The sequence below is a fragment of the Babylonia areolata genome, chromosome 9 (genome assembly GCF_041734735.1).
Source record: "Babylonia areolata isolate BAREFJ2019XMU chromosome 9, ASM4173473v1, whole genome shotgun sequence".
Taxonomy (NCBI): domain Eukaryota; kingdom Metazoa; phylum Mollusca; class Gastropoda; order Neogastropoda; family Buccinidae; genus Babylonia; species Babylonia areolata.
In genome coordinates, this window is record NC_134884.1 from 3,809,671 (window position 1) to 3,835,877 (window position 26,207).

At 43.0% G+C, this 26,207-nt stretch overlaps 2 protein-coding genes across 2 annotated transcripts in view; both read right to left on the reverse strand.

The window, feature by feature from the left end:
- LOC143285686 (uncharacterized) overlaps positions 1-16,305 on the reverse strand; it is a 37,410-nt gene extending 21,105 nt beyond the window's left edge. The window contains exons 1-11 of the mRNA XM_076593086.1: positions 16,189-16,305; positions 14,605-14,758; positions 13,847-13,978; positions 12,125-12,314; positions 9,825-10,662; positions 9,042-9,260; positions 8,415-8,469; positions 5,332-5,997; positions 3,547-3,905; positions 1,696-1,772; positions 338-479 (exon numbers count right to left, since the gene is read on the reverse strand). Of these exons, the coding sequence (XP_076449201.1) occupies positions 338-479; positions 1,696-1,772; positions 3,547-3,905; positions 5,332-5,997; positions 8,415-8,469; positions 9,042-9,260; positions 9,825-10,662; positions 12,125-12,314; positions 13,847-13,978; positions 14,605-14,758; positions 16,189-16,206 (2,850 nt within the window). The 5' untranslated portion in view covers positions 16,207-16,305. The remainder of the gene's footprint in view (positions 1-337; positions 480-1,695; positions 1,773-3,546; positions 3,906-5,331; positions 5,998-8,414; positions 8,470-9,041; positions 9,261-9,824; positions 10,663-12,124; positions 12,315-13,846; positions 13,979-14,604; positions 14,759-16,188) is intronic.
- Positions 1-26,207, reverse strand: part of LOC143286014 (protein NDRG3-like) — a 201,009-nt gene that overhangs the window by 61,207 nt on the left and 113,595 nt on the right. The gene's annotated exons all lie outside the window — the stretch shown is intronic.

Below are 26,207 nucleotides of genomic sequence, written 5' to 3' on the forward strand. Positions count from 1 at the left end.
AGTGACTTTGTCAGCGTGTGTGCGAGACGGGCCACACATGCCAGGCTGACCAATCATACCGTTCAATTGTGGAGTGACCCAGAATAGCACACTCTGCTTGGCTAATCACAAAATCACCTGTACAGCGCGTGATGGAATTTTACTTTCGGAGAATGCTATTCCATTCCTTCGTCCGAATACGTTTTGTGTAGGAATGCATGAGCATTCCTTCGTCCGGAGAGAGTTAACTCCTTTGTTACACACCCCCCCAAAAAAAAAAAATGAAAAGAAGTGATGTCAAAAAGTAACCAAACACGCACGCACACAATCAGCGTTCCGTTCCTCAGCACTCACTCACCCGGACTCTTTCCTGGACGGACTGACGGGGGGCGGGGGTGGGGGCGTGGGTGGGCATCTCCACCCTCTCCTCCCTGACCTCTGACCTGCAGTGCTGACTGTTGCGCACAATGGACTGCTTCACCTCCAGCACTTGCAGGTTTCTGTCGACAGTTTCAGTTTCAGTTTCAGTTACTCAAGGAGGCAACACTGTGTTCGGACAAATCCATGAATATGCTACACCACATCTGCTAGGCAGATGCCTGACAGCAGAATAACCCAATGCGCTTTGGCCTTGAGTGCATGCTTATATATATATATATTTCAGTGTACCTCCTTCTTCTTCGTTCGTGGGCTGCAACTCCCATGTTCACTCGTATGCACACGAGTGGGCTTTTACGTGTATGACCGTTTTTACCCCGCCATGTAGGCAGCCATACTCCGTTTTCGGGGGTGTGCATGCTGGGTATGTTCTTGTTTCCATAACCCACCGAACGCTGACATGGATTACAGGATCTTTAACGTGCGTATTTGATCTTCTGCTTGCATATACACACGAAGGGGGTTCAGGCACTAGCAGGTCTGCACATATGTCGACCTGGGAGATCGGCAAAAATCTCCACCCTTCACCCACCAGGCGCCGTCACCGTGATTCGAACCCGGGACCCTCAGATTGACAGTCCAACGCTTTAACCGCTCGGCTATTGCGTCCGTCTAGTGTACCTATCAGTGTGGATTTCTGCCGCAGAATTTTGCCAGAGGACAACACTCTCGTTGCCATGGGTTCTTTTCCAGTGCACCAAGTGCACCTTGCACACGGAACCTCTGTTTATCGTCTCATGCGAACGGCCAGACGCTCAGTCTGATTTTCCAGTCAGACTTGGGGAGGAAGGGTGAGAGCAGGATTCGAACCCACACCCTCCTGGACTCTCTGTATTGGCAGGTGAGTGTCTTAGTCTTCCTTCCTCTGGTGACACCAGTCAGTGAACACGCCAACTTGATCTACATTATCCTTAGATGTGCTGACCTGCTGGCTCCTGAACCCCCTTCGTGTGTATAAGTACTATTAAAAAAAACCCCAAAAAACAACAAAACAACACAAAAAAAACAAACAAAAAAAAAAACAACTTTAAAAGAAGGAAGGTAAGGGGGGTTGGGTGGGGGGAGGGGTGGATAATCCATCAACCACAAACAGAATCACATACACACTTGCACACTCGGGGAAACAAATGTTACAAGAGGAGATAGAAAAAAAAATTAAAGAAAGAAAGAAAAAAAAAAAAAGAAGTCAGGCATGATATACTACCATGACATGTACACATATTCCGGTAAGATACACAGCAATGGCAATATGATCTACAGTTACTGATAAGTATGTACCTGCTGGCACGGTATTCGTTGATGCTGAAAGGAAGCTGCCCATCTTCTGTTGCCTTTCTATGACTTGATCTCTTACGCTGTGGAAAAAAAAAAGCAACAAAATAACCAGCTTTACTAAGGTTAACATACTGTTAAATCATAGCATTTAAATAAACAAATTATCAAACTATTGTAACAAACAGGTCAACTGGTATTTTGGGAAGTAATTTGAACACAACACCATACTGTAAACTGCAATGAAATTTAAATTAAACTAGTAAGAGCTGAATAATCAATTGTGAGAAAGTTCCTGAATGAGTACTCTGGAAGTCTTTTGCAGCAGTCCTCATAAGTCATCAACTCCAGTCTTTTTAGCCAGCTGAAATTAGACGTGAAAAGGTCCTATCTTGTCAACAGCGACAGCTACCATAACAGACTCTCCACAAAATTTGTCTTTTTTCATCATTTGGCAGACTCAGGGCACAGTTTTCCTTTTTTTCTATTTTCTGTGGCACATTTCATCACTGCCCTACATGCCAGACAGCGTAATGGGTGGTAAGTTAGCAAGTAAGTTTTCAGTGACTCAGTCGTCTTAACTCATTCTGACCACACACCTACTTTCTATATGACAGTCAGTCGTGTCCGACTATGACCATCAGAACAGCAGAGGAGGCAACTGCTGTTCCGACTATTTGGGCTAGAATTTGATTACAGTGGAGAGTGTCTTGCCCAAGTACATCCCCACTCTCTTGGCCAAGAGGGTTTTAGGACAGTCGGCGTTGGGATGGTTCCCAAAGGCCAACTAGCCCACAAGGCTGCAGCACTAAGAGCCAGTGCAATTTTGCCTCCTAGTTTGAGAGTCATGGTCCTTCACAAAAGACTAAGCTGTAAATGGTATCCCATTGACTGGAGAAACCATTGATAATACAGCTCTCACTCTGCTGTTGGCCCAAATGTAAACTTTGTATTTTTTTGTTGTATTTTTGTATTTCTTTTTATCACAACAGATTTCTCTGTGTGAAATTCGGGCTGCTCTCCCCAGGGAGAGCGCGTCGCTATACTACAGCGCCACCCATTTTTTGGTATTTTTCCTGCGTGCAGTTTTATTTGTTTTTCCTATTGAAGTGGATTTTTCTACAGAATTTTGCCAGGAACAACCCTTTTGTTGCCGTGGGTTCTTTTACGTGCGCTAAGTGCGTGCTGCACACGGGACCTCGGTTTATCGTCTCATCCGAATGACTAGCGTCCAGACCACCATTCCAGGTCTAGTGGAGGGGGAGAAAATATCGGCGGCTGAGCCATGATTCGAACCAGCGCGCTCAGATTCTCTCGCTTCCTAGGCGGACGCGTTACCTCTAGGCCATCACTCCACTAATATGTCAATCTGTGATATAAGCCGAGTGTTGGGCCCACCCCACAGCTACATGCCTGTTACAACTCCCCTGGGCCAGCACTATATGAGACCACTGCAGAAAAAAAACAAAACAGGGTGGTTCACTAAAATTGTGAAAATCGATGAAGAATTATTGATTTATTCGGTTGAACAAAGCTTTGTTTTCATGCTTCATGAATCCATAAATGGTTCAGTTCAGAATGCCAACTGTACCAAGCAAGAATGAATGAAATCAGAATAGTGTGTTGGCACGAGAATACCCCCTGAAAGTGGAGTATGGCTGCCTGCATGGCAGGGTAAAAATGGTCATACATGTAAAAGCCCACTTGTGTACATATGAGTGAACGTGGGAGTTGCAGCCTACGAACACAAAAGAAAAAGAAATACGAGACTACTTGTACCTGGTCCACAGGGGAAGTGTAATCATGGTAAGAGTTAACTCGCACCAGGCGTAGAATGAGTTAAAGACGTCAGCTTACCATGACGGGTGCTTGTGGCTTCTCTGAAGCGTACATGTCCTCGGAGTCTGAAGAGTCCATGGCTTCATCCAACAGGTCCCCAATGGCCTCTCGATCATCCACGGAGTCCTCGGTGTCGTCGGGGCAGTAGCCCGACTGTGGTTTGGTCTCAAAGCGGTCAGGGTTACTGTTGACCGAGCTGTGACTGGTCTCAAAGCGGTCAGGGTTACTGTTGACCGAGCTGTGACTGGTCTCAAAGCGGTCAGGGTTACTGTTGACCGAGCTGTGACTGGTCAGACTGCTGGAGCTTTCTGTGTCAGCGTAGGTCTGCTGCCGCCTGCCTTGGCCCCTTGAACTCCCCTGACCGTAATACGGTGCCCCTGACAACAGTAAGTGTATGTGTTATCGTCAAGAAGTCATACCCAACTATGACCATCAGAATAGCAGAGGATGCAACCGCTGTCTCGACTACCTGGGCTAGAATTTGAATATAGTGGATGGTGTCTTGCTTAAGGTACACCCCTACCCTCTTGGCCAAGAGGGTTTTAGGACCGTCAGCACTGGGATGGTCCCCAAAGGCCAACAGGATCCCACAGCTGCAGTGGTAAGAGCCTGCGCAATTTGGCCTCCTTGCTTGAGAATCATAGTCCTTCACAAAAGACCAAGTTAACTAATGTATGAATTGAAAACTAAAATCAGTATAAAAATACAGTTCACATAAAAATATCGTTCAAAGAGCTGATCGCCTGGGGTATGAAGATGACTGATCAACTTCAGATGGAACAATGCTCACAGTCCAACTTTCAAGACCACAAATATTCAAAAACGACAACAACAAAACAGTATATCACTGTAAAAAAATTCTGACCTTTCAAATATGGTCTAGATGGAACAGTATCAAACTGAATCATTTTTCCAGAACAATATCTTCCCTCGGTAGTAAGTTTTGAATTTGTGAAAAAAAACCTAACACAAAAACATGAATCTCAGAGTGCTAATGATCATGTTAATTCAGTATCTTTTTGAATACTTGTGTCCATACTCTGGCAGCCTGTTGTGCAACAGACTCTGTGTTTATAAAGCGCTTAGAGTTAGAGTTTGGTCCCTGACCGAAGATAGGTGCTATTAAAGTATCTTCTTCTTCTTCTGCGTTCACTCGTAGGCACACGAGTGGGCTTTTACGTGTATGACTGTTTTTACCCCGCCATGTAGGCAGCCATACTCCGTTTTCGGGGGTGTGCATGCTGGGTATGTTCTTGTTTCCATAACCCACCAAACGCTGACATGGATTACAGGATCTTTAACGTGCGTATTTGATTTTCTGCTTGCATATACACACGAAGGGGGTTCAGGCACTAGCAGGTCTGCACATATGTTGACCTGGGAGATCGTAAAAATCTCCACCCTTTACCCACCAGTCGCCATCACCGTGATTCGAACCCGGGACCCTCAGATTGACAGTCCAACGCTTTAACCACTCGGCTGTTGCGCCCGTCAAAGTATCCATATTCTCACCATCATCATATAATTGAACTGTACATACAAGCAACCAGTATGATAACTAAACATGAAATATGCTTGGACTCATTAAGGTAAAGCAGGGTATGATTTGTTAAAAACAACAGCTTGACTCTATGAGAAAATATTGTAAAAAACAAAAAAGAAGAAAACGAATGAAAGAAAAACAACAACAAAAGAATGACCAAACATACAAATAACAGAGAAAATAAAAATGACAAGAAACTTCATGCAGAGCTAGAAACGTCCACAAACACACACAAAACCAGGTATGTCCATTCAACTCACTTGGCTCCCTGTCCGAACTTTCAGTGCTGGGGTCACGACCTTGACCTTCCCCACGCTGTTGCTTGGGTGACGGCAGCACGCTCTGTCGGCGCACAGAGGCCGGCACAAACGCGCTCAGACTCAAATCGTCATCATCCTCACTCGGCTTGGCCCTCTGCTGTGCAGTCCCAGGACGAGGCCGTCTCAGAACAACCTCGACCTCCGCATCGTCTTCTGTTGGGGAATCCTCCGAAGTGTCCGACTCGGAGGAGTCTTCTTCTTCTTCAATTCGAGTCTCAGGTTTTGTCTCTTCACAGGCTTTCTTTTGGGGCATGCAGGCTTCAGAGTCGTCGTCGTCGTCATCGTCGTCGTCGCTCTCAAAACTGTCGTCAAACTTCACCCTGCGGCCCGACTTGCTGGGACTTTGGGCCGGCACAGGTTTGGGAGAGCTGGCAATGCCTTGCGCTTTGTTCTGACTGATGATCCTGTAGAGCGAGTTTGACTGTGGGGGCTTTGTGGTGACCTTGTTGGTGGAGGAGGGGGCGGGGGCGGGGGCAGGAGGAGGCAGAGGAGGGGGCTTGGGGGTGCCGGTGCTGGTGTTGGTGTTGGACTGCTTCATGGACTGCCGGCCACAGCTGACTTCAGTCGCTTTGTTGTCACCACGACTCTCCAGCTTTTTATCAAAACCTGTGACAGACAGCAGGTATTTTAGTGTACATAACAACAACAGCAACAAAATGTTATCTGATGATCAAACAATCAAAATCTGTGGAAAAAAACAACAAAAGTTAGTTTCTCTAAGTCCAATACAGATCACACACGCCCAACTTACAAACAGCTTGTATTTTCTTTCTCATCAAAATGATAGCATGCACTCTGCATTGTAATATGAAAGCTGAATTCCTTTTTTTTTTTTAAACCCAAAACAACACATTTATTTGAAAAAAAAAAAGAAGAAAAAAAAAGAAGGAATATTCAGTTGCAATATTCAACATGAATTTCAGATAAGAGAAATGACATGGGCAGCTTTGCTCTGTTGTTCAAAACAAAAGATGATGATAGCTGTTCAAGCATCTTAAACTGTTAACGACCAAAAAGGAAAAGCAGAAACCATCATCATACAGGATAAAAACAATGCACATGATTGTAAAAAAAAACAAACCCAAAACAACAACAACAACAACAAAAAACCCACCCCAAAATAAAACAAACTAAAAACCTGAAAAAAAGAAAAGCAATTAATACCTCTTGAAAGCTACAAATTTCTATATTCACTGTCATTTTTTAGAACTGTCAGTCCATCTAGAAAACACAATAAATCAACTGCAGCTTACTGAAACCACAGAAAAAGTAAAACACAACAAAATGTACTCACTCACCCAGTCACTGACTCAGTGTAAAGCAAACATGTACAAAGAAAGAAAATAAATCAGTCGAACGGAAACAAAACATACAATAAAAAGTCAACAACAATACCAAACACACAGAGAAAAATCAAAACCCAACACTGCCTGTAAAACCCGAACTGATCAAGCTCCAACACAAACGCTGCCAAACAACACATGTCTCGACGGGCGCAATAGCCGAGTGGTTAAAGCGTTGGACTGTCAATCTGAGGGTCCCGGGTTCGAATCACGGTGACGGCGCCTGGTGGGTAAAGGGTGGAGATTTTTACGATCTCCCAGGTCAACATATGTGCAGACCTGCTAGTGCCTGAACCCCCTTCGTGTGTATATGCAAGCAGAAGATCAAATACGCACGTTAAAGATCCTGTAATCCATGTCAGCGTTCGGTGGGTTATGGAAACAAGAACATACCCAGCATGCACACCCCCGAAAACGGAGTATGGCTGCCTACATGGCGGGGTAAAAACGGTCATACACGTAAAAGCCCACTCGTGTGCATACGAGTGAACGCAGAAGAAGAAGAACACATGGCTCACTTGTACCACTGTTCACACACACTGGCTTTGTGTGCTCAGAGGCGGCGCCCTTCAACAGGTCAGAACCGTTACAACAGCTGTTAGTCACACCATCAGCAACAATCCCTCAAACAGGTCAACAAAATAATAGGATCTTCTGCCCTTCCTGGCACTTATAAATTCTTGTGGCGTTGAATCGAAACGGAAAGAAAAATCAAACTAAAATAATCCATGCACAAGCAATGGAGAAACAACTGAATTAGATTTGAATTTTTTGGTCACTGTTTAAAGAAAAAAGGAATTTTAAAAAGCCTAAGAAATACATAACATGAAAAAAACCCACTTAATTCTTTTCTTAATTCTTTCTGTTTTTACATTAAGAATAGTTATTACCTGCAGTGTGTGGATGTATGTATGAAACGGTGTATGTGATATTTTTTACATTTGTATCTTCGTAATATTCGTAAAAGCTGTTGTTGACTTTTACAGTTATGGTCCCCATGTTGTTTACTTGTCTATGTTGTGATAATGCACCTGACCAAATTTCTCCAGTTGGAGATAATAAAGTTATTCTTATCTTATCTTAACGAAAGAATGTGCAGATAAAAGTGTGGGTAGTGTGTGGACTTAGGAATATTTAAAAGGTAAAAGGCTGACATGCTCAACAGTTAACTCTTGTGCTTTTGGATATAACCACAATAAGTGAGCATGTTAATTGTTGTATTCATGAGAGTGTGTATAAGTGCTTGCATGTAACATGTAACTTGTAAGAGAGAGAGAGAGAGAGAGAGAGAGAGAGAGAGAGAGAGAGAGAGAGAGAGAGAGTGTGTGTGTGTGCGCGCGCGCGTGTGTGCGTGTGTGCATGAATGCATCTATTTCTAATCAAGTCAACGGAAATTTTTTGTGTGCATGTGCGTGTGCATGAACACATCTATTTCTAATCAAGTCTAATCAAGATTATTTGCTTTTTTAGAATCACAAAAATCTTTTGATGTCAGTAAATTGTGCTGGATTTACAGTAGATGTATCCTTAACTTACTGACATGCTTTTTTTTTTCCTTCTGAATTTTTTTAAAAGTGTTTATAAGTCAATTCCTAAGAAAACTAAAAAGATACTGAGCACTTTGTAACTGCACTTGACAAAGCCAAAAGACCTGCCATTTGCTATATACGCTTCACATACCTGCATGATCTTGCCCTCTGATACCTGGTCTTTCGGAGGCCGACTCTGCAGGTGTCTGCACATGTACACATATATCATTTTTTTTAACTTACAGAACACCTGAATGAACACAGCAAATCAAAAATTACAAAACAAAATGCGACCAATTCACATGCTTCGATAAAACATCACTGAATACTATAATATAGACAAGAAATTCTTTGTCACAACTTGCATTGTATGTATTTGCCTGCAAGCAAACACCCATACACACACAACAACCCATTCATGATTCAATATCACATACCCAAAACGAAAATGAAAAATTATCTTCATGTACACACCCATACACTCAAAACAACTGTGTCAAACTCTCATACCCAAAACAAAACTAAAAAAATCTTCACACGTTTGCCTCTTCATTACGTCATTCATCCTTCAAAAATGTTTACAGACTGAAAATTTGCGTATTTGTTTTATGGTATTATGGTTTTAGTTTTCTGGTGTGTGTTTTCTCTTCAAACACATTTACCTCTTCATTGTCATTCATCCTTGAAAAAGGTCTTTAGACCGAAAATTTGGATACTTGTCTTATTGTATCATTATTCTGGTTTTTTTGGTGCGTGTGTCTTGTTCAAACATGTTTACCTCTTCGTTCAGAATGCCGTTCTTCCACCGCTCCTGAATGGACTGCAGTTCGGCCATGCGTTCCTGCCGGATGCGTTCCGCCATGCTGGTGCTCTTTGTCTGCTGCACCAGCTGCTCCTGCACTGCCTTCATGGCGGAACTGGCCTTCTTTGGAGACAGGCCCTTCGTCTTGCCTGGTGAGGGGCCCTCATTGGCTTCCGCAGCAGTGATGGGGTTGACCTGAAGAAGGTGGCCGAATGGTTAAGGTGTTGATCTGCCGATGAAGTGTTTGTGAGTGTCTGGGATCAGATCCCTCCCCCCCCCCCCCCCCCCACAGTTTTTTTTTTTTTACTGGAAAATCAAATTGTGTCTAGTCATTTGGATGAGACAAAAAAAGGTCCTGTGTGCAGAATGCACTTACTGCAGTAAAAAAGAACCCATGGCAACATAAGTGTTGTGTTCGTGAGTGTCTGGGATCGAATCCCTTTCTCCCCAGTTCGACAGGGAAATCAGACTGAGTGTCTAGTCATTCAGATGAGACGATAAAGTAAGGTCCTGTGTGCAGCATGCACTTATTGCAATGAAAAAGAACCCATGGCAACATAAGTGTTGTCCTCTGTCAAAATTCTGCAGAAGAAATCCCCTCTGATGGGTACACAAACATACATGCATGCACTCAACGCCTGACAAAGCACACTGGGTTATGCAGCTGGTCAGGAATGATCAGCAAACTACAAAGATGTGGTGTAGCGTATACCGATTTGTCCCAGCGCAGTGACAGCACCCTGAGAAACTGAAACTGACCTGTGCTGCTCGTTCCCTGATGCTGTCCTTGAAGCTTTTGCTGGGCGTGACGGCACAGTTCCTGCCCGGTGTGGTGGTGGCTCTCACGGAGGCCCTCAGCGGGGACTGTCGGGCGGCGGAGGACAGGCTGGGCGTCTGCACTGGCGTGGCGCTGCCGGGCTTCACCTTCTTGATGTCGCTCACAACCTGCGCCGAGGACATCTGTTCCCAGGCCGACATGCGGGCGGACACGGAGTGGGCGGTGGGCTCATCGTCGATGGACTTGCGAACCTTGGGTCGCATCCGGACTACGTTGTCGTCACCGCCCTGTGTGGGTGGGTTTTCTGGCCTGGCTGGGGTGCGTGCCTGCTGCCTCACAGCGTGAGACACTGGTGTGGAGGCTGCCAGTCCCGACCTGGGAGTAGCGGTGGCGTCTGAACCTTTGTGCTCCCTGCTGGCAAGGCATGCAGACAGGGGTTTGGCAGGAGGCTTGGGGGCCACCTTTGGGGTGTCCTTGCCTTGCTGAGACGCTGGGCAGTCCCCTCTCTGGGCAAGGTCGGACCTGGAGGCTGCAGGGGACTTCACAGGGGCCAGTCGGGTGCTACGTTCGGAGTAGGGCTGGAAGGGTTTGGGTGTGCTGTTGAAGCCCGCTCTGCTGCCTGATCTGCCTGGGGTGTTGTGGGACAGCTTGCCACTGAGGGACGGGGAGGACGTGGTTTTCTTGGGACTCTCACTGTGACTGACGCTTGCGGGAGGGGGCGGAGCTCGGGTCTTCTTTGGTGAACTGATGTGTGATGCTGTTTTTGAAGGTGTCACCGCTTTTGGGGGCTGCCATCTGGGCTTCTTCTCCTCCTCTTTTCTGGAAAAACACATTTTCTGAGTCAGTTATCAAATTCCTTGCCTAATCCATACTGCACCACATGGATGTACAATACTCTTCTACCCCACCCCCCCCCCCAAAAAAAAAACAACACTGAATATTTGCAAGCACATTGGAAAAGCCTTACAAAAAGAAAGAAATCATGCACGTGAAATAAACATACTAACGATGAAGTGTCAACTGTTCAATTAAATTATTGTTTTGACATTTTCATGTCTCACTTTAACTTCCACACACACTCTATAGTATATAAACCTCCATATTTATTAACACAAATGCATGCAGGTACATGCTCAAAGAAAACAAACCAACTCAATTTAAACAGCTTTCTCAATAATGACTACCATTTACTCAAGGAACACATTGATAATCAAAACTTTTACTGAAAATAAACAATGAATTCCTTGTCATAAAATCAAACATGGGTTCTGCGGCCACCAGATTTTGACTTGCCCAAGGACGGGCGCAATAGCCGAATGGTTAAAGCGTTGGACTTTCAATCTGAGGGTCCCGGATTCGAATCTCGGTGACGGCGCCTGGTGGGTAAAGGGTGGAGATTTTTCTGATCTCCCAGGTCAACATGTGTGCAGACCTGCTAGTGCCTGAACCCCCTTCGTGTGTACACGCAAGCAAAAGATCAAATACGCACGTTAAAGATCCTGTAATCCATGTCAGCGTTCGGTGGGTTATGGAAACAAGTAAATACCAGCATGCACACCCCCGAAAGCGGAGTATGGCTGCCTACATGGCAGGGTAAAAACGGTCATACACGTAAAAGCCCACTCGTGAATATACGAGTGAACGTGGGAGTTGCAGCCCACGAATGCAGAAGAAGAAGAAAAAGAAGAAGACTTGCCCAAGACACGTCACATCACAAACCATCTGCAGAGACCCAGACTTTTCACATACAACTAAAAGACCTGGAGGAATCTTGGTGAACAGGTCTTCTGTGCAGTGCCCCAATAACTCCTCACTGGGTTGAGGGAGAAGAAGAAGAGATGAAGAAAAATCAGTATACGCAATATAAGTGGAGTGATGGCCTAGAGGTAACGCGTCCGCCTAGGAAGCGAGAGAGAATCTGAGCGTGCTGGTTCGAATCACGGCTCAGCCGCTGATATTTTCTCCCCCTCCACTAGACCTTGAGTGGTGGTCTGGACGCTAGTCATTCGGATGAGACGATAAACCGAGGTCCCGTGTGCAGCATGCACTTAGCGCACGTAAAAGAACCCACGGCAACAAAAAGGTTGTTCCTGGCAAAATTCTGTAGAAAAATCCACTTCGATAGGAAAAACAAATAAAACTGCACGCAGGAAAAAATACAAAAAAAAAAGGGTGGCGCTGTAGTATAGTGACGCGCTCTCCCTGGGGAGAGCAGCCCAAATTTCACACAGAGAAATCTGTTGTGATAAAAAGAAATACAAATACAAATAACTGAACTCACACAATGTTTGGGTGGCTGAGATCATCCTCCCAGTTGTTGATGTTGTCAGCCAACTCTGCGAATCTTTTTTTCCGCATGCTGCCAAGTTTGGCGTTCTCCTGCTGTTCTGCCGGCCTGGCTCTCCTCTCCAACGGAGGAGACGACAGACTCTTCCTGGGAGTTGGAACAGGGGTGCAAGCCTCCTGGTTACCTGAGAAATGAAATGAAAAACTCACCCGTCAGTCATTCGGTTGGGTCTGGATTCTTATTGCAAATGTTTAATATTCTGTCCAGCTCTCACGCTCCTGTTATTGTTTACCCCTAGTTCTATTTATAAATGCGTTACTATTGATAATGATGGAAACCGAAATTTAGTGAATACAACATCAATTTTGAAACTGAATGCCTTGCAAATTTCAGAGGCACAACTTTACTTGCAATTTAACTACATTTTTAGGTCAGTCCCTGGCAAGTTCCAAGTCGAAAATCAGTTCCTTTTTGGAATGTGTTACCAGTTAAATTAAAATTAAAAATATTGCTTAGAGCCCAGCCGACCATGAAGGCCATATCAGGGCTATTGTGTTAACAGTAAACAAATACAAATAGTAACAAAAATGCTCCCATATCATTAGAACATGTGATAACATGTATCACTGAACCTAGAACTTGACTGTCTCCAAATCCATCCATATTGAGTTTAAGCTTATGCAACAACACTCATCACACCTGATCAGGCTAATATTCTGACAAGTGACATTAGTTTTTCATCAGATTCTTAACTCTTTATCTGATGAGTATCAAACTTCTTCTTCTTCTTCTGCGTTCGTGGGCTGCAACTCCCATGTTCACTCATATGCACACGAGTGGGCTTTTACGTGCATGACCGTTTTTACCTCGCCATATAGGCAGCCATACTCCGCTTTCCGGGGTGTGCATGCTGGGAATGTTCTTGTTTCCATAACCCACCGAACGCCGACATGGATTACAGGATCTTTAACGTGCGTAGTTGATTTTCTGCTTGCATATACACATGAACGGGGTTCAGGCACTAGCAGGTCTGCACATATGTTGACCTGGGAGATCGTAAAAATCTCCACCCTTTACCCACCAAGCGCCGTCACCGTGATTCGAACCCGGGATCCTCAGATTGAAAGTCCAACACTTTAACCACTCGGCAATTGCACCCGTCGATGAGTATCAAACAAACAGAGGGGTGTGTGCATGGGTGTGTGTGCGTATGTGTATGTTTGTGTGGCACTGCAGCAGTGCATTCACTTTGGAGGCACGCATAATTTCCAATGGGATAAATAATAGTGTACTGTACTGTATTGCACTGCAATGCATTGTATCATACTGAGTAGCAATGTATGTGTTGCTGTACTGCATCATGTGCATTTGATTATACTGTATTGTATCATATTGTACTGTATCACCATCAGTAAGGTTGTGTAACACTATCACTGTATCAATGCATTATGTGCATTTTACTGTATTGTATCATATTGTATCACCATCAGTAAGGTTGTGTAACACTATCACTGTATCAATGCATTATGTGCATTTTATTGTATTGTATCATACTGTATCACCATCAGTAAGGTTGTGTAACACTACCACTGCATCAAGCAATCCATCAAGTCATCAGACAAACGAGCTCAAGTGAAATCAAAACAATAAAGAGAAATAAAAACAACAAACTAATTTCTCTGATGAATGACAAGACTTAAACTCTTGAAAACGTACCGGCTGCCGTCTCTGAGAACTGTGCGTGCTGGGATGCCAGGCTCTGAAGACGAGAATGCACACTTGGGATAGCTGGGGTGTCAGGTTTGACAGCCTGCTCCGTCTCTCGCACACGCTGACGCTTGGGAGATTCTGAAACCATCTTCACAACTGTTTAAACATGAAACAATAACATTCCATGCTAACACACAACAAACTCAATGGACAAAGGGAAGGGTTAAATCTAAACTTAAAGCATGTTTTTTTTTTCCGCTGTTACTTTCAAAACCTGACTGTTCTGCATCTTTTAATGGTAGAATCCTTCTCAAGCAAACTGAAATTTATGATCGTGGAAATGGAATAGAAAATCTTTATAATTTATACTAGTATTATCAATTATTCTTTCAAATCTTTAGAATTTATACTAGTATACTATTATCAATTATTCATTTAAGTAGTAGATATAAATTTCATACTATTTTTAATGGTATGGAGGCTTGTATCATAACATTGCTTCATCGAACTGTCATCACAGCGTTCAAACTCAGTGCACAACTGCCTTTGCCGTTACTGAACTTGAAAGCTGGAAATCCATTTTAAACTCCCACTACATAATGATCACTAAAACAGTGACATGTACGGTAATACACACATTGTTACACAGAGAGATACATAACTCACACACAGATTCGTGTACACACATAGACCCGCATATACACAAAACCTTGCATAAACTCCCACTCTCTTGCCATAAAAAAACAACAACAAAAATTCCTTACCATCAGTGTTCTGCTCTTCTTGGTCCCCAGAAACATTGACAGATGTCAAATCCTCTGACAGCGGTGTGCGACGCTTACGAGGAGCCGCTTCTGGAGTCTTCCCCATTTTCTGATTGAGAAGTTCCCTTCTCTTCCGTGTCCTCTCAAGCAGCCGCTAAACACATTTGTGTTTTAAAAGGATTTATTTCATTTATTTTCAAAATAATAATAATAATAATCACAAGACTATACTGTATACATAACATAGACAGTTCAATATTTAATCTGTTTTGAAAGTTACAAACACAGGGTTCACAACAAAGTCTAGTACTATTAGGATTTCATAAAACTAAAAGCCATCCAACTTTTTTTCAAGTGAAATTACACAATATTGTTCAATGTCTTAAAAACAAAAACAACTCCCCCCAAAAAACAACAACAACAACAACAACAGAAAACAAAAACAAAAAAACAAATAAACAAAAAACAAAATGTGAACCAGTTACAGGCTGAGAGTGATAAAGTTCAAAGGGTATTTAAATGAGATAGTTAATATTAATTTTTGGGGCCCCTTTTGTGTGTTCTAATTAGATTTACCAAAGCTAACTCAGTAAATGGAATCAGCAACACTAAGACAAGTAAGAGAATGGATTTATAAACAACTCAAAAGGATACTACAACATATACAAGTACTAGTACTGACACTAAAAATATTCTTTGGTGCTGATGGCTGATTAGGAGATAACCACATATACTGATATATTTAATAGTGACATGCAAACTCTTTGAAATTAAAAGAAACTGTCTTCCACATTTCACACTGCTCTGTAAGAGACTGTTTAAGTGTTTTCTTGTTCTCACTTGTGACTAGCATGCTGTTTGGTCCTGGAAACACTTCCCACTCCAAGCTTTCTGAATTTAGGCATTGGACATCTTGAGTCTAAGACTAGCTATATTTGAACTTGAACTTGAAGATGAACTTAACAAAATCAGTGTGGGGAGGAAGAAAAAAAAAAGTGTATGTATGTGTGCTTTGGGAGCTGGGGAGGGGGTAAATGATGAGATGGTGGGATGACTGAGGCATGGATGTGTGTGTGTGTGTGTGTGTGTGTGTGTGTGTGTGTGTGGTTGATTATTCCTGTCCTTTTTGTGGGGGAAGACAGAGATAGATAGACAGATACACACACAGAGAGAGAGAGAGAGAGAGAGAGAGAGAGAGAGAGAGAGAGAGAGATACTGAGGCAGAGACAGAGACAGAGTGGACGGTGAGCTGGTGGAGGTGTGTGTGTTGTGACTGTTGTCACACCGGTATTACTTTTCAAAATAGTATTTCCGGTGAGTTTGTATAGTTTTCATATTCACGTACCGTATTTATGCCAAACGTATTGTTAGACGCACTTGGACCAACTGCATCGATAAAAAGAATTTGAAACTAAGCCTTGATCACGGTCACACAACATCAGTCAGTAGACAGTCCATGACTCACTCAAAGCAGACTGACGTGATGGTTTGGCGACTGGTTTGGTTTTGACCCTTGGTCAAATTTGAAACGAGTATCACAAAATCAATGAAACCACGCATAAGTCTGATAACTACATTACTTACCTCTGTTTCTGCATCCATTTTTATGCTCGCAAAGGATCATACACGAGCCGTAACTTGCCGAATAATAAGCAGACTCTCAAGAATTTCTGACGATCGTTGTTGTTGGGTTTAAAATTGGCGGTCGAGTCACGCACCTTATCGCGATATTCTACGAGGAGCACCTTATGTGGATATCGAAAGTAGGGTTTGATTTCCGCTATCCTTTCAAAAATTGAATTCAGGCTATTCAATATGTTTTCAAATATGGTGGGAAACTTTCCTCTTGTGTTCAAAATTAAAGACGTAAATAAAATGCTTCTCTCCTATAAACTGATGAATTTCCATAAAATCGATCTTGACACCCTGCGAAGTGGAATGATTCCGAACATTGTGGGTTCAAGGTCATGAAATAACACGAATTTCGAGTACGCACTACTGGGCTTTGTCAAGAAAAAGTGAATGTATGGCTGGAAACTACTTGACTATCACTGAAAATATCTGATGAGGAGGGCATGGAATATCGAGCAGAGGGAGTATCGACACGGGAGAGTATCGGATAGGGCCAGCAGGAGTACGCTCCCCTGTGTGGGCACACTGACCAGCAAAAGAGTTAATGGGACTAAACAAACTCTGAAACTCTGCATGAGAGCCTTAAAATAAATAAATCGACAAAAATTAATGAATAAACGACCATTGCAGTTTGAACCTCAAATGATAAATGAATAAACAAATAAATGAATAATAAATGAATAAATAAATAATCACTGAATAGACTAGTAAAAATACAAAATAAATAAATAGACATTCACAGCAGTTTGAACCTTCCACAAAGGGATGAACAACAACAACTTGAACTCACACAGACACACACACACACACACACAGACACATCGCCAGACACACACACACACAGACACACACATACACACACCGTCACACACACACACACACACACCGTCACACACACTGGCACACACACAGACACACACACACACACCCACACACCGTCAAACGCACACACACACATCGTCACACGCACACACACACACACACACACACACACACACACACACACACACACACACACACACACACACACACACACACTGGCATCGCCAGAGACACACAGACACACACACACACACACACACACATCGTCAGAGACACACAGACACACACACACACACACACACACACACACACACACACACAGAGACTGCAAGCTGCTGAAAGAAATGAGCATGGAATCCTGAGGATATCTGTTTAGTGGAATTCCTCGAGAAAAGTTCAGTGGATGGTCCAAGTGACCAACTTCATCTGCAACCACGACACAATGATGTAAAAAGAAATGAAAAGATATCCCGAATTCATTGGGGTTAGATGCTTCTGGGAAATGGATCTACCTCCCTCCCTGCCCTCCCCCCCCCCCCCCCCCCCCCAAAAAAAAACGGCCCTTAAAAAAGGGAGCAAACCAAGGTATTGACAATAGCAGAGCGATTTTCTTTGGATAGCCTCCCCTGTACATACTTCTGCTGGACAATCCATGCATTTTGTCTAATCGATTCTCCCTCTCTTTCACACACACACACACACACACACACATTCAAACATGTACAGAAACGTACTGGGGTTCAAGTGTGTGTGTGTGTGTGTGTGTGTGTGTGTGTGTCAGTGGTGTGTGTGTGTGTGTGTGTGTGTGTGTGTGTGTGCGCGCGTGCCAATGTGTGTGTTTTTCTGTCTCTGTTTCCGTCTGTCTCTCTTCAGTTGTCTCTCCAGTCAGGAGACTGAGCCTCACCGGTTCTCAGCCCAGCGGGTAAACAAACGCATTAAAGTCCACTAATGATCATTTGTGACTCAGTGCTGTGCCATGGTTCATTATTCAGCTAGTTTTTTTTTTAGGGGTGGTGGTGGTGGTGGTGGTGGCGATGGGGTGGAGGAAATGGTGGCAGAGGTGGGGGATAATTATAAGCGGTGAACACACAGGCATCGGCTGAGAGTCACACCGGAGTGCACTAGGCGTAAGATGGGACACAGTGTTGCCAAAGGCACACAACACTACTCAATGCAACACAGCACAGCAGCACAACACAACACGATACGATACGATACGATGCAACACACGACACGACATGATATAAACAACAGAACACAATCCGATCTAGTGCAATACCACACATCATGACACCACTGACACCATGCACCACATCACACCACACCACAAAATAACACTACACCACACCACAAAATAACACCACACCACACCACAAAATAACACCACACCACACCACACTACACCACACCACACCACGCACCACATCACACCACACCACACCACACCACACCACAAAATAACACCACACCACACCACAAAATAACACCACACCACACCACACCACAAAATAACACCACACCACACCACAAAATAACACCACACCACACCACAAAATAATACTGCAACACCACACCACACCACACCACACCACACCACACTACACCACACCACAAATAACACCACACCACACCACTCCACAAAATAACACAACACCACACCACATAACACCACACCACACCACACCACACCACCGGCACACCACAAAATAACACAACACAATACACTGATTACAACACATCACTGAATCCTTCTGCAGGGGCTGGAAACTTGTTCAGTTGCTCAAACACACACTAAGAATCACAGGAAACAAAATGATAAGGGAAACACACACACACACACACACACACACGAATAGCATAAAAAATTCTTTCAAAGTTTTTTTTTTGTTGGTCTTCAGTTTTATTTCCTTTCGTGTCGTTGTCATTCCAACTTTTCAGCCTACATTACCTGCACGGAACCTGCATAATGATTATCACTGGCACTGCTGACGTCTTGCGTTCTTCTCCATTAACTGCTTTCCCTTTATCAGATTAGAGACCTAAGTCTGGAGATGCTCTGCGAGGCATCAGTATCCATGCTTTCTGACAGGTGTTTTCATTGCTTGATTTGACAGCACACAGGAAACTATGCGCTACTCTGCTTTTTCCAACAGCGATTCTGATTGGGTAAAATGCACAGGAAGCTGCGCACTGCATGTGGTGCCGTGTGCATCGTTTTTGACAAGCTCCAGCGTGATGGCTTGAGCAGCAGATCACCCTGACAAAGTTTAGCACTGGGTGCTCTCGGCAGGGATCTTTGGTGCTGTTGTGGGTGTAACAAGAACAAGAACAAGAACAGCAACAACGACGACAGTTTCAGTTTCAGTTTCAGTAGCTCAAGGAGGCGTCACTGCGTTCGGACAAATCCATATACGCTACACCACATCTGCCAAGCAGATGCCTGACCAGCAGCGTAACCCAACGCGCTTAGTCAGGCCTTGAGAAAAAAGAAGAAAAAGATAGATAGATAAGCGTACATACATAAATAAATAAATAATAATTATGATATAAAAAAAAAGATAGTAGTAATGAAAATAATGATAAAATAATAATAATAATAATACTAAATAATTAAATAAATAAGACAACAATGATGAGCAAAACGACGACAGCGACAGAAGACTGAACAACAATAATGTTGATGATGATGGTTCCCTTTTGAAACTTCCTCGCGTCAATTCTTTGCTGCTCCTCCAGTTACATCTGGAACAACCTTCCTTATCATATCCGTGCATCTGATTCTATTTCTGCTTTTCGCACATCACTAAAGACTCATCTTTTTAAAAAACCTATCTATAAGTACTCTCAGCTTCTTTTTCTCCAACACCACCCATCTGTGTCAGCTCATTTTAGATGTAGTGTAAAGTGGGAAAGGGAGACTGTGAGTGGGGGATGGGGGGGGGAGGGTTTTTTTTTTTTTAGAAAGAGTGGCCATGAATGTTTTATGTTACCTGTAATATTTTTCTTTCATTTAAAGCGCCCTGAGCTCTTAGTGAGAAACGGGGCGCTATATAAATGTACATTATTATTATTATTATTAATATTATTATTATTAAAAACAGGAAGATAGCCATTCAGTTAACTCTCTCAGTACGGCGAGTCCTCTCTTCTCCTCTACACAGACCCCTCGGATGTCCAGTGGGTGTCTGAATGACCCAACCTTTAGCTTCCGTCGTCAGAACTGTGGTATTATTTGTCAACATTCACCTCTTCAGTATAAGAGCGTTCCACTTGCAATATTTTGATGATGGTAATTGGGGTGAAACGCTGTTAACGTCGTCTCTTTCGCCGTTCGTATGGAAAGAGTTAACACATCAACACAGAAACAACGCTACACTTCACATCACACACAGTTCACCACAGTGCACCCCATTATTTGCAACACACACACACACACACACACACACACACACATACGCGCGCGCGCGCAGCGCCCACACACACTTCAACCGGTGCACGCACGCACGTTCGTACGCCACACATACACTCATACACTCACAGACTTACTCTCTCTCACACACACATGCACACACATGAAATACACAAACACAAACACCGACAGAGACAAACAGACACACACAAACACAGAGAGGCACAGACAGATAGACAGACAGACAGACACACACACACACACACACACACACACACACACACACACACAACACACACACATGAAAATACACTCAGGCATACACAATGACACACACACTCGGACACACACAGAGACACAGACAGATTGACAGACACACACACATACGCACACACACACACACACTGACACACACACACACACATACACACACACACACACACACACACACTGTGACACACACACACACACACACACACACACACTGTGACACACACACACACACTCTCTCTCTCTCTCTCTCTCCATCTCTTTCTCTCTCTCTCTCTCACACGCACACACACACACACACACTGTGACACACACACATACTCTCTCTCTCTCTCTCTCTCTCTCTCTCTCTCACCCACACACAATCAAGTTCTGACAGCTACATTAGCAGCTGCTGAAATAAACCGTGTGTTGTTTCGGACTCCCAGAGAGAGGCTGATAGATTTACCTCAACACCAGGTCGATGGAACATGTAACATGTGTAAAACATTAACCCAACCACTCCGAGTTGAGCAGCATGTGCATGTACATCTATCCATCTGACGCCGGGGCTCAACAGCCGAGTGGTTAAAGCTTCGAGGGTCCTGGGTTCGAATCTCGGTAACGGCGCCTGATGGGTAAAGGGTAGCGATTTTTCCGATCTCCCGGGTCAACGTTTGTGCCGACCTCTTAGTGCCTGAACACCCCCTTCGTGTGTGTACGCACGCAAAAGACCAAACACACACACACGCACGTTAAAGATCCTGCAATCCATGTCAGCGTTCGGTGGGTTATGGAAACGAAGAACATCCACAGCATGCACATCCCCGAAAACGGAGTATGGCTGCCTAAATGGCGGGGTAAATGAACAAAACGGTCATACACGTAAAATGTTAGATGTCTGTTTGAGTGTGTATGTGTGTGTAACTCAGTGTAACCTGATTGAATGACACAGGAAACGAGTGACGAGCGCCCTAATGGCAGCAGTTAATCAGCTCTACCCAGGTAGGCAGCCTGTTGTGCAAATGTTTGTAAAACGCTTAGAGCTTGGTTTTCGACCGAGGATAGGCGTTATATAAGTACTCATTATTATCTACCTACTTATGTATCTATGTATCTATCTATCTATCTATATCGGCTCTACCCAGGTAGGCAGCATGTTGTGCAAAGTGAATGACTTAATAAAGCACTTACAGCTTGGCCTTTGACCAACCGAAGAGAGGTGCTTTATGCATACCTTGTACATGCTTTTGATGGACAATCCATGCATGTTTGTCTAATCGATTATCCCTCTCTTTCACACACACACACACACACACACACACACACACACACACACACACGCACGCACCGGCACGCATGCAAACACACTACGCACAAATGCTTGCACACTCACTGCACGCGCGCCTGTACACACACACACACACACACACACACACACTTGCACCGCAGTACGTTTCTGTATATGCTTGAATGCCGTATCCACATCGTCATCATCATCTGACTACGTATAGATATTTGTATTTGTATTTGTATTTCTTTTGATCACAACAGATATTTCTGTGTGAAATTCGGGCTGCTCTCCCCAGGGAGAGCGTGTCGCTACGCAGCACCACCCATTTTTTTAATATTAAAAAAAAAAAAAATTCCTGCGTGCAGCTTATTTGTTTTTCCTATCGAAGTGGATTTTTCTATAGAATTTTGCCAGGAACAACCCTTTTGTTGCCGTGGGTTCTTTTACAAGCGCTAAGTGCATGCTAGCACACGGGACCTCGATTTATCGTCTCATCCGAATGACTAAGCGTCCAGACCACCACTCAAGGTGTAGTGGAGGGGGAGAAAATATCGGTGGCTGAGCCGTGACTGGAACCAGCGCGCTCAGATTCTCTCGCTTCCTAAGCGGACGTGTTACCCCTAGGCTATCACTCCATATAGGGAGAGAGGTGGCAGAGTGATGAAGAGGCGCATTTGCCTATACAGTGTCTGTGAGGGTGTGGGTTCGAATCCCGCTCTCGCCCTTTCTCCCAAGTTTGACTGGAAAATCAAACTGAGCGTCTAGTCATTCGGGTGAGACGGGTAAACCGAAGTCCCGTGTGCAGCACGCACTTGACGCACTGAAAAAGAACCCTTGGTAAAAATTTAAAACAAGAGACGCAGGGCCTTCAAGACTCACTTGTGATACACTTAAAAAAAAAAATAACCCAATTTTTTTATTTATTGAGTATAATTTCAAAATGTAATGTTTAAGATGAGAAAGATCAGTTTAAAGCAAAATAAGTCCCCTAGCATTAATTACAGAGTAATTTCCCTTTTTTTTACTATCTACACCAAAACGTTTGCAAAATAAATAAAATTTCCATGCTTAGCAAAAGAAGTTTGCAAAATAAATAAAACTTCCATGCTTAGCAAAAGAAGTTCCTGTTTGAACAAAAAATGATAATAATGACTGCTCTTGTTGTTGGGTCAGAATATCAGATCAAAGTGCCAAGTTTAGAGAATACAAAAAATATAAATATAACAGTAAATGCAGTTTGCATGTAATTAGGCTTCATTATTTATTTTTTTGTGCCCATCCCAGAGGTGCAATATTGTTTTAAACAAGATGACTGGAAAGAACTGAATTTTTCCTATTTTTATGCCTAATTTGTGGTGTCAACTGACAAAGTATTTGCAGAGAAAATGTCAATGTTAAAGTTTACCACGGACACACACACACACACACACACACACACACACACACACACACACAGACACACACACACACAGACAACCTCTCCTCTTCTTCTCCTTTGTTCGTGGGCTGCAACTCCCACGTTCACTCGTATGCACATGAGTGGGCTTTACGTGTATGACCGTTTTTACCCCGCCATGTAGGCAGCCATACTCCGTTTTCGGGGGTACACAGACAACCGAACACCGGGTTAAAACATAGACTCACTTTGTTCACACAAGTGAGTCAAAAAAGTATTGTCCCCTGGAAAAAAAAATCATGTTGAAGAAAGCCACTGTGATACTAGGCACACAAACACACAGTGCACTGCACTCAAAGGCTGACAAGAACGTTGGGTTATCTTGCTGTCAGTGTAGTGGTGTTGTGTATATGGATTTGTCCGAACGCAGTGTTAGGTAGATAGATACGTAGATAGATAGATTGATGATGATGATGATGACTCCCTCCGTGTGTGTGTGTGTGTGTGTGTGTGTGTGTGTGTGTGCGCGCGCGCGCGCGCGCGCGTGTGTGTGTGTGTGTGTGTGTGTGTGTGTGCCTCAGTGTATGCATAAACGTGTGAGTGTGTATTGCGTGGTACATGTCTATGTGAATGTGATGTGTAAGTGAAGTGTTCGTATTACCTTTGTGTGTGACTTCTTGCGGATTCAGCGGCGGTCACAATGTGAAAAAAGAAGAAGAAAAAAGGAAAAAAGAAAAAAAAAGGAAGAAGAAAAGGAGAAAGAAGATGAAGAAGAAGAGGAAGAAGAAGAAGAGGAAGAAGAAGCAGAGGAAGAAGAAGAAGAGGAAGAGGAAGAAGAAGAAGAGGAAGAGGAAGAAGAAGAAGAGGAAGAGGAAGAAGAAGAGGAAGAGGAAGAAGAAGAAGAAGGAGATTGATTGATTGATTGAATCTTTAATGGGTAAAGAATTAGGCACAGTAAAGGCCTTTTTACAATTCTGCCCATTTAACGACATAAAAAATAAAGAACGAACGACACAAAACATAAAAATAAAGAAATAAACTGAAATAAAATAAAATAATAAGAACGACGAATAAGAATAGGAACTTGAATAGTCTATTAAAGGTAACAAAGCGATGAAAAACTGGAACAATTGGTACATTACATGTACATAGGTACTTACACACACACACACACACACACACACACACACACAATTATAAAACAAGCAACAAAGACATACGTACACATTCACGCCCACACACTCAAACACACACAAACACACACACGCACTTACTGTTCACACATACACATACATTCAATTTTTCATTCATCATGGCATGGCAGCTAGTGGACTGAGTACAAGCAAGCATTTGCAAAAGACCGCGAGTAGGTTAATCAAATGTATCGAATAGAAATATTCTTATCTTAGTTTTAAAGAGAGATATGGCTGGAATTTGACGACATGTCTTTGGAAGCATGTTCCATTCGATGCTTCCATTAAATGAGAGACTCATCTTAAATAAATCAATTTTAGGCTTTGGGACAATAGCTCTATCTGAATTACGTTGGAACTGGAAACAAAATAACGATTTTAAATATTGTGGGCATGCGTTATGAACAATTTTATGCATAAGAATCAATGTGTTATATCTAATAAGTATATGAACAGGTAATATTTGAAGTTCTTTGTACATATTGTGCACAGATCCACCTGTGGTATTTACATGGTTAATCATCTTAATGGCACGTTTTTGTAAAGAGCAAAGTGGCTTTAATGTAGAAGGAGGACATTTACCCCAAATAATCGAGCAATAGCTGAGGCGAGACTGGATATAGGCAAAGTAAAACACACGTCTAGAATGATTATCAAGAAAGTGTTTGATCTGTGATAATTGGAATACACTAGATGATACTTGTTTTATGAGGCAATGAATATGTTCCTGCCACGAAAGATTTTGATCAATAGTAATGCCTAATAGTATATGCTTAGTAACTTGTTTGATAGTATTGTCTTTATATTTTATGTTAAGTTGTGCGTCTTTTATGTTCTGTCTTTTCTGACGAGGACAAATTAACATGCATTCTGTCTTTTCAGGGTGCACGACCATATCATTAGCATCACACCAGTTTTCGACAGATTTCATGTTGGCATTCAGGTGATAACTAATTTCGTCAACATTGTGACTAGCATATTGTATTGATGTATCATCAGCAAATAAATCACAGATTGCATGTTGAATTGATAAAGGTAGATCGTTGATATACAAGGAAAATAAGAGAGGGCCTAGAATTGACCCCTGCGGTACTCCTCTTGGAACATGCCTTTTGGAAGAAATAAAGCCACGTGAATAGACAGCCTGAATACGGTTTTCTAGGTAAGATCTGAGAAACAATAAGCAGTTATCGGCAATACCATAACATTTCAATTTGTGAAGCAATATTTCGTGATTGATTAAGTCAAACGCTTTTGTAAAATCAAGGAATATCACTCCAACCACCTTGCTTTTATTAATATCACGCAGCCATGCATCAGTTATTCTACATAAAGCGGTTTCACAAGAATGGTGCTGTCTAAATCCTGATTGATTGGTATGTAGAAGCTGATATTTTTCAATAAAGAATGTAAGACAAAGGTGTACATGACGTTCTAGAACTTTTGCATACATATGCATACATATCTACATACATACACAGACACAGACAGACAGACAGACAGACACACGCACAGACACAGACACAGAAGAAAAAGAAGAAGAAGAAAGAAGAAGAAGAAGCAGAGGAAGAAGAAGAAGAGGAAGAGGAGGAAGAAGAAGAAGAAGAA